Genomic DNA, 13,147 nt, shown 5'->3' with positions numbered 1-13,147 from the left:
GGGAGGTCTCCCACTGTCTCCTGGGCTGTCTCCAGTTGTCATGATTTATGTCTGGCTGATGGACCCAGATTGCTCTGGAGGAGAAACTGAGGCTGATGGTTTTGCACAGCCCTCCCTTTCTCAGATCCAATTCACTTGCAAGTTATGGCATCGTCAGGAATGAAGGACAAACTCACCCCCACCCCCACAAACATATAGCCTCCCCCCCCACGCACATACACACACTCACACTCCAGTGGTTCCTTTTCATCTCAAGGATCAAATATAAAATCCTCTGACATTCAAAGCTCTGCATAATCTTTTGCCCCATCAACTTTTCCAGTCGTCTTATATCTCACACCACTACCACTCCATACTCTGCAGTCTAATGACATTAGCCTCCTTTCTGATCCTAGCACAGGACTACTCTGGACATTTTCACTGGCTGTGCCTCATACATAGAATGCTCTACCTTCTGGCTTCCCAAGTAAAAACCCTACTTTCTAAAGGGGCGGCTTCTGAATCCCTCTTGATCCTAGTGCTTCCCCTTTGTTGATTATTTCTAATTTATCCTGTATCCCCAACACTCAGCACAGTGCCTGGCACACAGGAAGTGCTTAAATGCTTGTTGACTTGATTTGTTCCTTGATTGTGTGGGTTAGGAGAAAGAAAAGGCAAACATTATGAAACACTCATCTGAAGAGTTTGGGTAGTAAAAAAAAAAAGAGAAAGCCTGTTGTGTGCAAGGCATTGTGCTAGGTGCTGAGAATGCAAAGAAAGGCAAAGGATGGTCCCACAAACAACTGCGTACAAACAAGTTATATATTGGATGTATTCTCAGAAGTAGGGAACAGAGCATTGAAGGGGGATGAGAAAGGCTTCTTGAAGGACAAGATTTTAGCTGAGGTATAAGGGAAATTAGGGAAACCTGCAGGCAGTGACAAGGGGAGAACATTCCAAACATGGGGTACAGTCAGTGAAAATGCACAAAGCTGGGAGATGGAGTGTGTTACTCCATCTCTCAGCTCCAGGCATTTTCTCTGGGACCTCATTCAACTGCATTGGGAAAGGCCTCATACTTTTTTGCCCCCACAATCCTCATCCTCTGCAAACTTTTTGCAGCACTGGACACACAATGACCTATGCTTGAAACTTTGTTCCCTTACTTTCGGTGATTCTTTACATGGGTCTGATTTTTTTGAATGATTCTCCTGTCTCCTCAGCATCCAAGTGGTGATGACTGTTCCCTAAAGCTTGATGAATTCTTTTTTTTTTTTTTTTTTTTTAAGCAATAGGGGTTAAGTAACCTGCTCAAGGTTACACGGCCAGTTATTTCTGGGTGTGGTGCTGAGTGTCTGAGCCCGGGATTCGATCCCAACACTGGTGCCGGTGCTCTTACTCGCTGTGCTACCTGGCCGCCCCACTTGGTGAATTCTTAACCTGCTTTCCTCCTTACTTCCTAGAGGGTTCATTTCTCCATTCCTCAGCTATAAATGACTTCAACAATCATCAGTTTATTATTGATTCCCAAATCTATATACCCAGCTCTGACTTCTCATTTGCTTTTATAACTTCAACTGCTTACAGAACATCTCCACTTGCCTTATCACTCAAACTAAATTTAAGAATAAAGTTTCTTCCTGTTAAAAATTGTTCTCCTTACCAATGGACTCATTTCCCTCAATGGCACTACCATTCTCCTGATCTTCCATTGTTATATCTTAGAATTATCTTTAGTTTCTCCCAATTTTCCAACTCCCATGAGTCTTTTACTATCTTCTATTATTTTCTAGAGTTTATTTCTTCCTTTCTATTTTCATAACCACCAGCTTCATCATATACATTTTTTAATCGATCTCTGGCTCTTCCCCACTCTAGTCCATTTTACTTAATATTACCAGATTGGACCCCTTAAAATTACATTTTCATCACATCATTTCTCCCTGGTCAGGAACCTACAATGCTTCCCCGGTGTAAAATACAAACAAAAATACAATTCTGGCATGCAGGGTCCTCCAATGACTGGTGCCCCTTTATATATCAGACATTAGCTTAACTCTCTCACTGTTCCTCAGAAAGGTTCTTAAATTATATTAAAACCAGTTTTCTTATCTCCTAAACTAGTCCTGCATTTTACTAATTCTGTTTTCACTTCTTCCCACCTGAAATTCCCCCTTCCTCTTTATTTGTCTAAATCCTACAAATTTTCTTTCAGGACACACTCAAGAATACCTCTTTTATGAAGAGTTTCCAAAATAACTTCACCCTATGATTTTCTTTCACTTATATTTAGTTTCCTTATCAGTTATGTATATTCTTTTCTAACTATCTTACTCTCATTCGTTTGAGGTCCATCAGTAATACCTGACTGATGACTACAAAAAAACAACAAAACAGAACTTGTATCTAGGTGGCTGTTGACCCATTTGCAGTAGTCATGCTGGTAGGCTCTCTCATTTTTCCATCAAAATGACTTTTTTTCATATGAAATTATGTCCCTAAAGCTATTAAACTGTACACACTATTTGACCCAGTGATAGCACTGATAAGTCTGTGCCCCACAAAGATCAAAAAAAGAGGAAAAGAACCCATATATCTAAATACACTTATACCAGATCATTTTATGGTGCCAAAGAACTAGAAACTGAAGAAGTTCCTGTCAGTTGGGGAATGGCTAAACAAGTTATGGCATATAAGTTGAATGGAATACTGTTGTTTTATAAGAAATGATGGAGGGCATGGTTTCAGAAAAACATGGGAAGACATGAATGATTCAGAGTGAAGTGATCAGAGCCAGAAATAATAACCTTGTAAAAACAACTTTGAAAGGTTTGGAAACACTAATCAATACCATGCAATGACCAACCACAGTTCCATATGATTCATGGTGAAATATGCTGCCCTTCTGATAAAGAGGCAGTGAACTCATGCAGATTGAGACATTTTGAGCATGTCTAATGTGGGTTTGATTTGTATGAGGGTTTAGGGGTTTTCTTGTTTTTTCATGAGTAGAAGGAGATAGGGGGAAAAAGCAGATTTTCATTTGGGAAATTATGTAATCTGTGATCTGAATAAACATCACAGTAGCAATGAAAAAAATATCAGACATTTTGGAAACTACTAGTCTTTTGAAATTATCTTTAAAGCCTCAGCTCTTATATTCTAAACAAAGGCAAATTTTTATCTTCTCTGAATGGGTTTTGGAAAGAGCTAAATGTCACTGGAAGATACTTGTTATGAATAGGATAATATCTTTGACCTGAGAGGCCAGTGGGTTGAACTCCCTCATTTTTCAGGTGAGAAAACTGACAGCTAGAAAGATTAATTGATTTACACAGGGACCCAGAACTAGTAAGTACCTGAGGCTGGATTTGAGCTCATTTCTCCTGATGCTATGTCCAATGTCCTATTCTCTACACTAGGAGCAGTACAGTACAATGGAAAGAGCCCTGGATTTGTTGTCAGATAACTTAGGTTCAGATTCTAGCTCTGCTTCTCACTGCCAGAGTGATCTCAGGCAAGCCACTTAAGCTCTCTAATCTGTAGTTTCTTCATCTGTAAAATAAGAGTTGGACCATAGGCTTTTTAAGATTCTTTCCATCTTTGAAATCCATGATCCAGTAATTAAGATGAGTGAACAATCTGGGTAATGACAAATTTTGGTTTAAAAAAATGAGTTGTGATCATGAAGTACTAAGTGTGACTTTCTTTTGTGGCTTGTAATTGACTATAAAAACATTTCTAAAATATTTTGAGTAATGGTAGTATCATTGGAATGAATGAATAATCTCAAGAGGTGAGTACTTTCAAAGAATGGCACTTAACCCAAGTAGATGTATAAATTGTGTTATGTGTAATGCTTGTCTCATTGCTGTATGATTAATGCATTAATAGTACCTTCAGGTTGTTTCAGCTAGATTGTCAGATATTCCAAGGTCGCTTCTACCTTTTATTTTCTATATCGTACCTAACAAAGTATTGGGTACATGGGTGTAGCTTACTAGATTGAAATAGATGTGTATTTGGGGAGGAATTAAGGAATTTATTGTTACTCATTTAGGAGATTGGGAATTTGGATCTTTGCTTTAATAAGATGCTGTTCACTGGAGTAATGGTGTAGTTAATGTAAAATAGTTTGGAATAGAGTCCTTAATTTGAAAGGTTTAACAGCCAAACAGCACACATAGTCCTCAAAGACAGTAGTATTACCTTTGAATTTTGCGGGGGAGGATAATAATAGATACTTTTCAAACATTGAGCTCAGTATGCCTAGCAAAATGTTTGATAAGGTTCCTATCCAGTATGCAGTATATCTGTCTAGTATGTCCCTCTACATCCAGGGACATGGCCTCCTTGCTGTTCTTTGAACAAAATATTCCCTGTTGACTCTGGGCATTTTCACTGATTTCCCAAATGCCCGGAATGCTCTCCATCTCTGCCTCCTGACTTCCCTAGCTTTCCCTAGCTTTTTTTTAGTGTGAGCCAAAATCCCATACAAAACCTTTCCCAAACCCCCTTGATTCTGGTTGATTATTTCCAATTTATCCTGTATATCAGAGTTATTTGAATATTGTGTCCTCTTCTAGACTTTGAGGTCCTTGAGAGTATGGGAAACTTTCTTTTGCCTTTTTTTTATATCCCCAGTGCTTAGCACAGGGATGACTGTGTAGTGGTGGTGGTGGTGGTGGAGGCGGAAGCTGTGGCAGTAGTGATTTATATAGTGCCCACTGTGTGGTAGGCACTATGCTTTACAAATAGTGTTTCATTTGAGCCTCACAACAACCTAGGAGATAGGCACTATTATCATTCACATTTTGCCGATGAGAGAGCTGAGGCAAATATAGGTAAATGTGTCTTGTCCAAAGTAAGAGAGCTAGTAAGAGTCTGAGATTGAATTTGAACTGGTCTTCCTGACCCCAGGTGCAATGCTCTATCTACTGATACACCTAGCTAGGCACTTAATTTTTATGACTGACATATGGGTACATGGCCCATTGCAGTGGAAATTATATGTTAATGTGTGAGGTTATGTGTATGTAGATATTATTTTATGTTCTCATTAACCCCCCCAAAAAAGGGTGCTGTAGAGTACTTCTACAGAAATTCTACCGTGTGATACTTCATCAAAGCATAGAAGTGTTCCTGGATTCTCAAATGGAGAACAGGCTCTTAATCCTTCCAAGCTAGAAAGGAGCCTGGTGATAGACTCACTATATTCTACCATTCCAGGACTTTGAAGTTATGTTTGAGAGGTAACCTTAGGATGTTGGGTTTTTCTGACATAGCAACTTTTCAAGTTAGTCTACTAATTTGTAAAGAGGTTACAGTCTGTATGGGTGTCAGAAGAACTCACATTAAGGAAATAGACCCAGACTCCTGAAATATCCCGTGGCACTTGTAAGAGGGAAGGGCTTCATAAAAGCAATTAAACAAGTATAATGTGTTGCAGTATTCAAAGACAGATTGGCAAAGCAGGTAATTTAGAGATAAGTGTTGAGAGACAAAGATGAGAACATCTTCAGAACCTTCTTTTCTCAGTTATGTGGGACAGCATAGATTGGCAGAGGATGACAGTACATCACAGATTGGACCCTTGTTTGGACACAAGTTTTCTCATGCAGAAGTCTTGCTGTTCATCAGTTATCCTACACACAAGGAGTACTTAATATTTTAACCCAATTTTGACTCAAAGGGTTTTGTAGGTATGTGAAAACTATAAAGTTTAAGGTGGCTTTAATTCCTTTAAAAGATCAATTAGTCATGCTTACTAGTGTGCTATAATAAAAATATTTGGACAATTACTTTAATATTCAGCAGGTATCATCATCTAGAAGACAGAGTGGATCAAGTAAATTAACAGCTGGAAAGAAAAGGTAAGAAATTAAATAATTAAAAGACTTCAGGGTTTTCAATAGGTTATCTCATCTCTGACCAAGACTATAATCAAATTCCTTCAAAGAAACAGATGACTTTCCATTCATTAAAAAAGTCTCTGGGTAATTAGGTTCCATATTCTTCCTTGTTTACGTGTTTCATTGTTTCAAAGCTCTACAATTATGGCATTACTAAATGTCTCATCTGAAAACTTTTTGCTGTATTGTTAATGTATTTCTTCATATACACTCCCCAGAAAGAAATATAGTGGCTACTTATTATCACTTTTCATAACCACTAACAGATTTGAGTACTGTTACTAAATTCCATCTTGGCCTTCTTCTTTCCACAGTATGGAACCAGATTACATTAGTATTTTCTAACATGGCCTCTGATTGAAACTGTATTCTGAACTATCTCTGAGTTTTCTTTGTCATATTTCATTTGAGTCAGAAATATTGTCTCTGGTAAATTCGTAAATTTCTTTTCTAGTAAAACGTTTTGTCCATGTCCCTTCAGGCATTTAAATGTATGTCTTTAATTGTATCTTTCCAGGTTAACTTAGAGTCTTTTTCATAGGACAGTCTCAAACACCCTCAAATTGTAATAAGCAATATTGATTTACATTCAGCAAAGTACAGATTCATCAGCCAAAACAGCATACACAGTCATCAAAGGCAGTAATATTACCTTTGAATTTGCGAGGACAATAATAGATATTTTTGAACTCAATATTTAGTATGCCTAGCAAAGATTTTTGTTAAGGTTCCAATCTAGTATGCAGTATATCTAGTATGCAGTATATCCATCTATATCCATTGACGTTGTCCTCCTTGCTATTCCTTGAATAAAACACCCCATCTCTTGACTGCACATTTTCACTGGCTTCCTTTGTGCCTGGAATGATCTCCTTCCCCTTTTCTGCTTCTTTTCATTTCTCTAACTTTCTTCAGATGTGAGCTAAAATCCCACAGTAAGCCTTTCCACAATCACCCTTAAACATTTTTAGTTCTGAAGATTTAAAACCTTCAAAGAGATTTTAAAGATGGCTAAGATAGCAAGTCTACATTATTATAAAATTAAGTGAAACATCATTTGTTCTTTAATTTTGATATTTGGGAATTTTAAAATGTATATTTAAATTAATTTTTAAAATCCCAGCCGTTTTAATTCCCTTGTTTTCCAGGATCCATATGAGAAAAATAGCCCGTGCTGATGTTGTTTCTACTGATTCTGATGAGCAGGTAAGAAATTTTTTTTAAATTCAGTATTCTGTTATAGTAGACACAAAATTCATTTAATCTGATCATTTGTAAATCCTAATAAATGGAAATATTTATATACTTACATACATATATATGTCCATATATGGACAACTGGGAAACATGATTTCTCCTTTTTAATTTATTTCTTGTTATTATCTTGCTTCATCCCTTGTCTTGTTTCTGGCCTACCAGACATGTTCCAAGAAGAGTGAGTGTTCACAAAAGTTACTCATTGGGTACCGGGTTTCTGATAAACCTGACGGTTAGAAAGCATTACAGACCAAATCCTTAACGACGCTTACTGTGCCAGCCCTTGGAGCAGTACAACAACTTGATTCTAGACAAAACTGTTGTTCAGTCATTTTTCAGTTATGGCTAACTCTGTCACCCCACTTGGGGTTTTCTTGGCAGAGATACTGGAGTGGTTTGCCATTTCCTTCTCCAGCTCATTTTAGAGATGAGGAAACTGAGGCAAACAGGGTTAAGGGACAAGTAAGTGTTTGAAGCCAGATTTGAAAATGAATGATGAGTCTTTCTGACTCTTAAGCTCAGTGCTTTTTTCACTGCACCACCTAGACCCAGGAGACATCCTTAAGGAAGCAGAGTACATACCTTTGAATCACCTTGCCAGAATATGCAGCACTCACAAAAGATACCACAACACATACAGAAGGGAGAATGGCCACACAGCCCTGGTCACAGCAACTGCTGTACCTTACAGCTTGTTGTCTCCTTTGTGACTTCTTTCCTCTCTTTCCTTGCCCTGCATTTACTTGGAAGCCACACAGTTGTAAGGCCCACTCTCAAATATACCAAAATTTATTTCATTGCAAATCTCTCTTTTCCTGAAGGATGCTCCTAGACTTCAACAAGACAGCATAACAACACAGCTTGGTCCAGCATGGAGAACTCTCCTTGCACAGATATATCTGTTCTCTCCTCTCTAGGTTTTTGTGGCACTGCTTCCTCCTATCAGTGTGACTGATTCTTCTCAGTCTCCTTTGATGGTTCTTCATCCATGAACTGTTGCTATCTCCCAGGACTCTGTCATGGACCCTCTTCTCTTCCCATTCTGTACTACTATCTCACTTGTCAGCTCCCATGGATTCAATTTCCATCTCTATGCAAATGATTCCCAGAATCTATATCTATCTAGTCTCTCTCCCGAATCGTGCATCACCAGTTGCCTCATAGACATCTAACTAGATGTGTCAAGGGCATCTCAAACTTAGCATGTACAGAACAGGATTCATTATCTTTTCCTCCACAAACCATCCCCTCCTCCAAACTTATTACTGTTAAGGACACTGCCATTTTCCCAGGCTCTCAGCCTTAGTATCATTCTCACTCTTACCCCACATAGCCAGTCCATTACCAAAAATTGTCATTTTTACCTTCATCACATCTCTAGAGTACCTCCCCTTCTCTCCACTCACACAGCCGCAATTTCAGTCCATGCCGTCATCAGCTTTCCCTTGGATTATTGCAGTAGCCTTCTAACTGGTCTCCCTGGGCAAGTCTGTCCCCACTTGTTCCACTCAGCTACCAAAGTAAATTTTCTAAAGTGTAGGTCTGAGTATGTCACTCTCCTGTTCAGTGAGCTTCAATTTCTTCCTATTAGATTCGGGATCGAATATAAAATCATCTGACATTTAAAGCCCCTCCTGCTTCCTAGACTCCATAACTAATAGTACTTTCCCTTCTGAGATTACCTTCCATCTGCTCTGTGTGTGTATGTGTTTTTTCATTCATTTGTTCTGTATGCCTCATTATTTACATGTCCTCTTTTTCCATTAGAATATATGTTTCTTGAGGGCAGAGACTGTTTTTGTTTTTTGAATCCCAGGCTGCTTAGCATATAATAAGCATCTAATAATAAGTGTTTGCTGACTGACTGTACCCTGGTAGCCCCACTATCTTCTCAATTGTGCTCACATCTTCTTAGTGTTGTATTTATTTTCTTTAATTAGAAACATATCAACCTTATCCTAAAAGGTATTTTACTTACAGGTTGGAAGAGTACCTCAGGGACTTGAACGTTGTGCATCTTTACTTCAGGATATTTTGCAAAATGGAGGTTCAGATTTTATTTTTATAATACTTTCTTGATGATCTTTTTTTTTATCATGTAAGTTGTTTGTATATTTTAATGACTTTTTGGTTTAATTCATCTTCAGAGGCGGCCTGTGTGAATCCAGGAAAAGGTTCTTCTGGGAAGTTTGGACCCAGACCTTGGGAATACAAAGGAAACAAAACAAAAAAGAAAGGACAGCCCAAAAATGTCATTCCTTCATGTGTCCATAAAGAAATTTGTAAGCACCTTTCTTTTTCCTGATTTAAATATAAAGCATACATCTAGGGTTTTTATTCATTAACAGATAACAGTTGGAGAGTTTGTTCTTTTCTCTGTCCTGCTTCCCAGCTGTTCACCATTTCTATGCTTATTAACTCATTAACATGCTTCCCTATGTCCCATTACCCCCCCTCCACCAATAAGATAACCAGTATAACTCCTGCAACACAACTCTGATTAAAAATTTTTAGTAAGAGCAAGTTACTTAACCCCAATTGCTTTAAAAAAATTTTTTTTAGTAAGGCAGAAGATAAAAATGAGATTTGAAGATATCTAGATTCTAGTTCTCATTTTCACTCCAGTGAATTTCACTCTACTATTTTATAAATATTCATGCATTTACTTTAACTGTATAGCAAAAATTCCTTTCTACCCAATTTTCCTTCTTCCAATCAGAATCACCCACCAAAAACATTTAACATAGGTAGACATACTCTACAGAGAGAGCACATGAAACAGAGGAAGAGAGGAATTGTACCTAAATAAATAGACTTTCTGAGGGCCTGGTGCTGACTGGCATTGGATCCAAGCAAACTTTTTTGATTCATCTTGTTAAATGCATGATCAGTTAAAGAACTTTTAATATTTGTGAATTTACTGAGTGAAATGATGTATCTATATCAAACCAGCATAATCTGATGACAGGACAGAGCACGCCCAAGGTTAGAGTACCCCAAATGAACATTTCCCTCTACAGGAGTTGGGGGAGAGCATAATGGGTAGGTGTGGTCACACAAAAGTAAAGGCAAAAAAACATCAGCTAAGGAGAAACAGGTAGTATAGGGAAAGGCACATAAAAGATCAGGTGTAGAAAATGAACTAAAGTAAGGATCAAGAACTCCTAGGGTGGGGATTCAAGCAAAAAAAATAAGGATAGAAATGTTTGAATAATAAGACAAAGAATGCCATGAACAAGAGTGATGCTGAACCAACTGCTCCTTGAGGTCAGGGAGTCACGTTTTTGCCTCATTATGTTTCCCAAGCTCTTAGCACAGTGCCTGGCACATAGCAGAATGACAACATCCTGAGGAAAGAGGTTCCTTGTATATTTCCTATTCAAGGCTAGAACTAGGTTTAAGACTGTCTGAGCTCATAGTTGGAGGAAGGTAGGCAGACCTTAGTTGAAATAGAGTTACCGTGTTTCCCCGATAATAAGACACTGTCTTATTATTATTATTTTTTTTTGGACAGAAAAATACCAGAGGGCTTATTTTCAGGGGAGGGCTTATTTTAATGAACATTGACAGCAATTTTAGTAAACAGGTAAATGTGAACAAAAAAATGTACCTTTATTCAATAAGCAAATCACTGGGGAAGAACAGGATGACGCGCTCACTGCTGCAGCTCTGATTGGATGCAGCTCGGAGCGCGGTGTGCATTTCACGGAGTGGGGCACGGTGCATACAGAGGGTACCGTAATGTAGCGTGTAGCGCAGGGGATCACCTTCACTACAGTAGCAATCTCAATAGGGCTTATTTTCGGGGAAACACAGTATAAAGAGACCGAGATGTCATCTTCACCTCTGAGCTCCCAGCTCTTTACCCATTATTCTATGATTCTTCCTTTGTTATACCTGCTTTTTTGTGCTCTCTGGCTTGACAGATATACATACACTGTATATGTGTGTTTGCCTCCATGATAAGATTTTCAAGAATATATCTTTTTATCCCTTTAGGTATATTTTTATGCTCAGATAACTTTAGCAGTTTCCTGTAGGGTAAAATGGAACTTGTTATTGATATTTGGAGCTTTTCACAATCTATATCCAACTATCTCATTTCACTTTATTTTTCTTCACAAACTATGTCCCAGGCAGAACAGCCAACTTGCTAGTCCCATTCCACAAGTTTCTATCTCCCACCTACATGTCTTTGTACTGGCTATCCTGGAATGCTCTCACTCTTCCCTTTTGCTTGGAATCTAGCACCCTTGAAAAGCTGAGCTCAAGTACCATCTACCACATAATGTCCTAATGAATTTAAAAGGAAAACATTAAAATTTTATATTTTTAGTAATTTTGTAACTTTTCTCTGCAGAAAATGGGAGGACCAAGTTATTATAATATTAATGTTTCATGTCTTAAGAAACATTAACAAGAGACATATTTTTTAATTTGTCAGTTAAGCTCAAGTACCACCTTGAGACTTTTCCAGTGTTTAGTGCTCTCCACCTCTCCAAATTACCTGGTATATATTTCACATTTATTTATCTGTATAGATGTTGTTCTCCTGTCACCATTCATAGCCAATGTCACTTTTCCTGTCTACCCCCAACATCTTATCCACCATGTCCCCCCAATAGTCTGTATTCACACACTAATATATACCAGACTGCTTGTAGAAAAATAGAACTAAAAGGAATCAAACTCTAAAGTGTCCAGCATACCAGGATTAGCTCAAAATCATTAATGGGACCAAGTGCCTTCAGCTATTCTCAGTGATCATGCTTATATTTGAAGAGGAAAAAGAATTCTCAGTTCCTCAAGGAACAATACCCTCTCCTGTTCCTTCCCTTCACCCATATTCTTTTAGAACTAAGATTCTTTTTTTTTTTTTTGGAGGGCAATTGGGTTAAGTGACTTGCCCAAAGTCATACAGCTAATAAATGTGTCAAGTGTCTGAGGCTGGATTTGAACTCAGGTCCCCCTGACTCCAGAGCTGGTGCTCTATTCACTGCGCCACCTAGCCACCCCTAGAACTAACATTCTTGACTCACTCTGGTAAAGCTTTTGGACTCCTTCTCAGGATCATATTTTTAAGTGCATAAGAAAAAAATACATAGGATTACAGAAGACACCAATCATTTTGAAATACAGTTGTAAAAATATTTTAAAAACAAGTTCACAGATCCCAGGTCTTTGTTTTAGATTGTGACACCTGAAAGCTGTTCAGAAAAAACTCAGCAAGGTGACATATGCAAAGGAAATGAAAATCCGATAATTTACCTTACAACTTAGGAAAAGACAGAATTCAGAAGAGCAGATCACAAAGTAGGCCATTCTGCTGGGGTTATGTGTTTTAGTAGCATCTATTTCAGAGTAGCTTTAAGAAAACAAATGCTTTTCCATTAGACCTGCTTCTACTGTCAGCATCCAAAAGACCAGAATGTAGCTTTTTTGTATTTTATAGAGTACTTATCATTTGATGAAATAGGTCACTTTTCAAATTCAGCTTAGCAGTCTAGTTAGTAGTTTCAGGTTTCCCATAATCATTTTTTTTAAAGAGCCATTCTCTGCCACATTTTTTTGCCTTTTTTTTTTTTTTGGAGGGAGGGAGGCAAGGCAATTGGGATTAAGTGACTTGTCTAAGGTCACAAGGCTGGTAAATGTTAAGTGTCTGCAGCCTGATTTGAACTCAGGTCCTTCTGACTCCAGGGCCAGTGCTGTATTCACTGCACCACCTAGCTGCCCCTCTCATAATCATTTTAACAACCAACTACTGATGAGGGAACTATTTGCCAAGTTCTAAATGAATGCCTAATCAATCAGTATCTCCCTGTTCACCCCAAAGACCCTGCTTTTCTCCTGGAGAAATGTTACCTAGATACTGGGTGAGTTGTGCATGCTCAGAGGCTACATGGGGCTTGAAATAAGCTCTGATTCAGCACATCTCTTACTTTCCCAGTGGTGACCCAAAGGGAGGTAGAGAGTTCAGGATATTTTGTGTGGAAAGGGAT

At 38.2% G+C, this 13,147-nt stretch overlaps 1 protein-coding gene across 4 annotated transcripts in view; it reads left to right on the top strand.

Moving 5' to 3' along the window:
* The window catches only part of CCDC14 (coiled-coil domain containing 14), a 47,359-nt gene that overhangs the window by 3,346 nt on the left and 30,866 nt on the right, over positions 1-13,147 (top strand). For 2 of the 4 annotated variants that reach the window (XM_069064961.1, XM_069064959.1), the window contains exons 2-5: positions 5,797-5,852; positions 7,040-7,097; positions 9,129-9,195; positions 9,296-9,430. In XM_069064961.1, coding sequence (XP_068921062.1) covers positions 5,797-5,852; positions 7,040-7,097; positions 9,129-9,195; positions 9,296-9,430 — 316 coding nt within the window. Of the gene's footprint in view, positions 1-5,793; positions 5,853-7,039; positions 7,098-9,128; positions 9,196-9,295; positions 9,431-13,147 lie in introns of all 4 variants that reach the window. The other 2 variants (XM_069064960.1, XM_069064957.1) reach the window with 1 other exon arrangement.

The sequence above is a fragment of the Petaurus breviceps genome, unplaced genomic scaffold (genome assembly GCF_028583685.1).
Source record: "Petaurus breviceps papuanus isolate PSGF00001 unplaced genomic scaffold, PetGlider_PUasm1.0 90654, whole genome shotgun sequence".
Classification (NCBI taxonomy): domain Eukaryota; kingdom Metazoa; phylum Chordata; class Mammalia; order Diprotodontia; family Petauridae; genus Petaurus; species Petaurus breviceps.
This window is presented reverse-complemented; position numbering and strand designations above follow the sequence as displayed.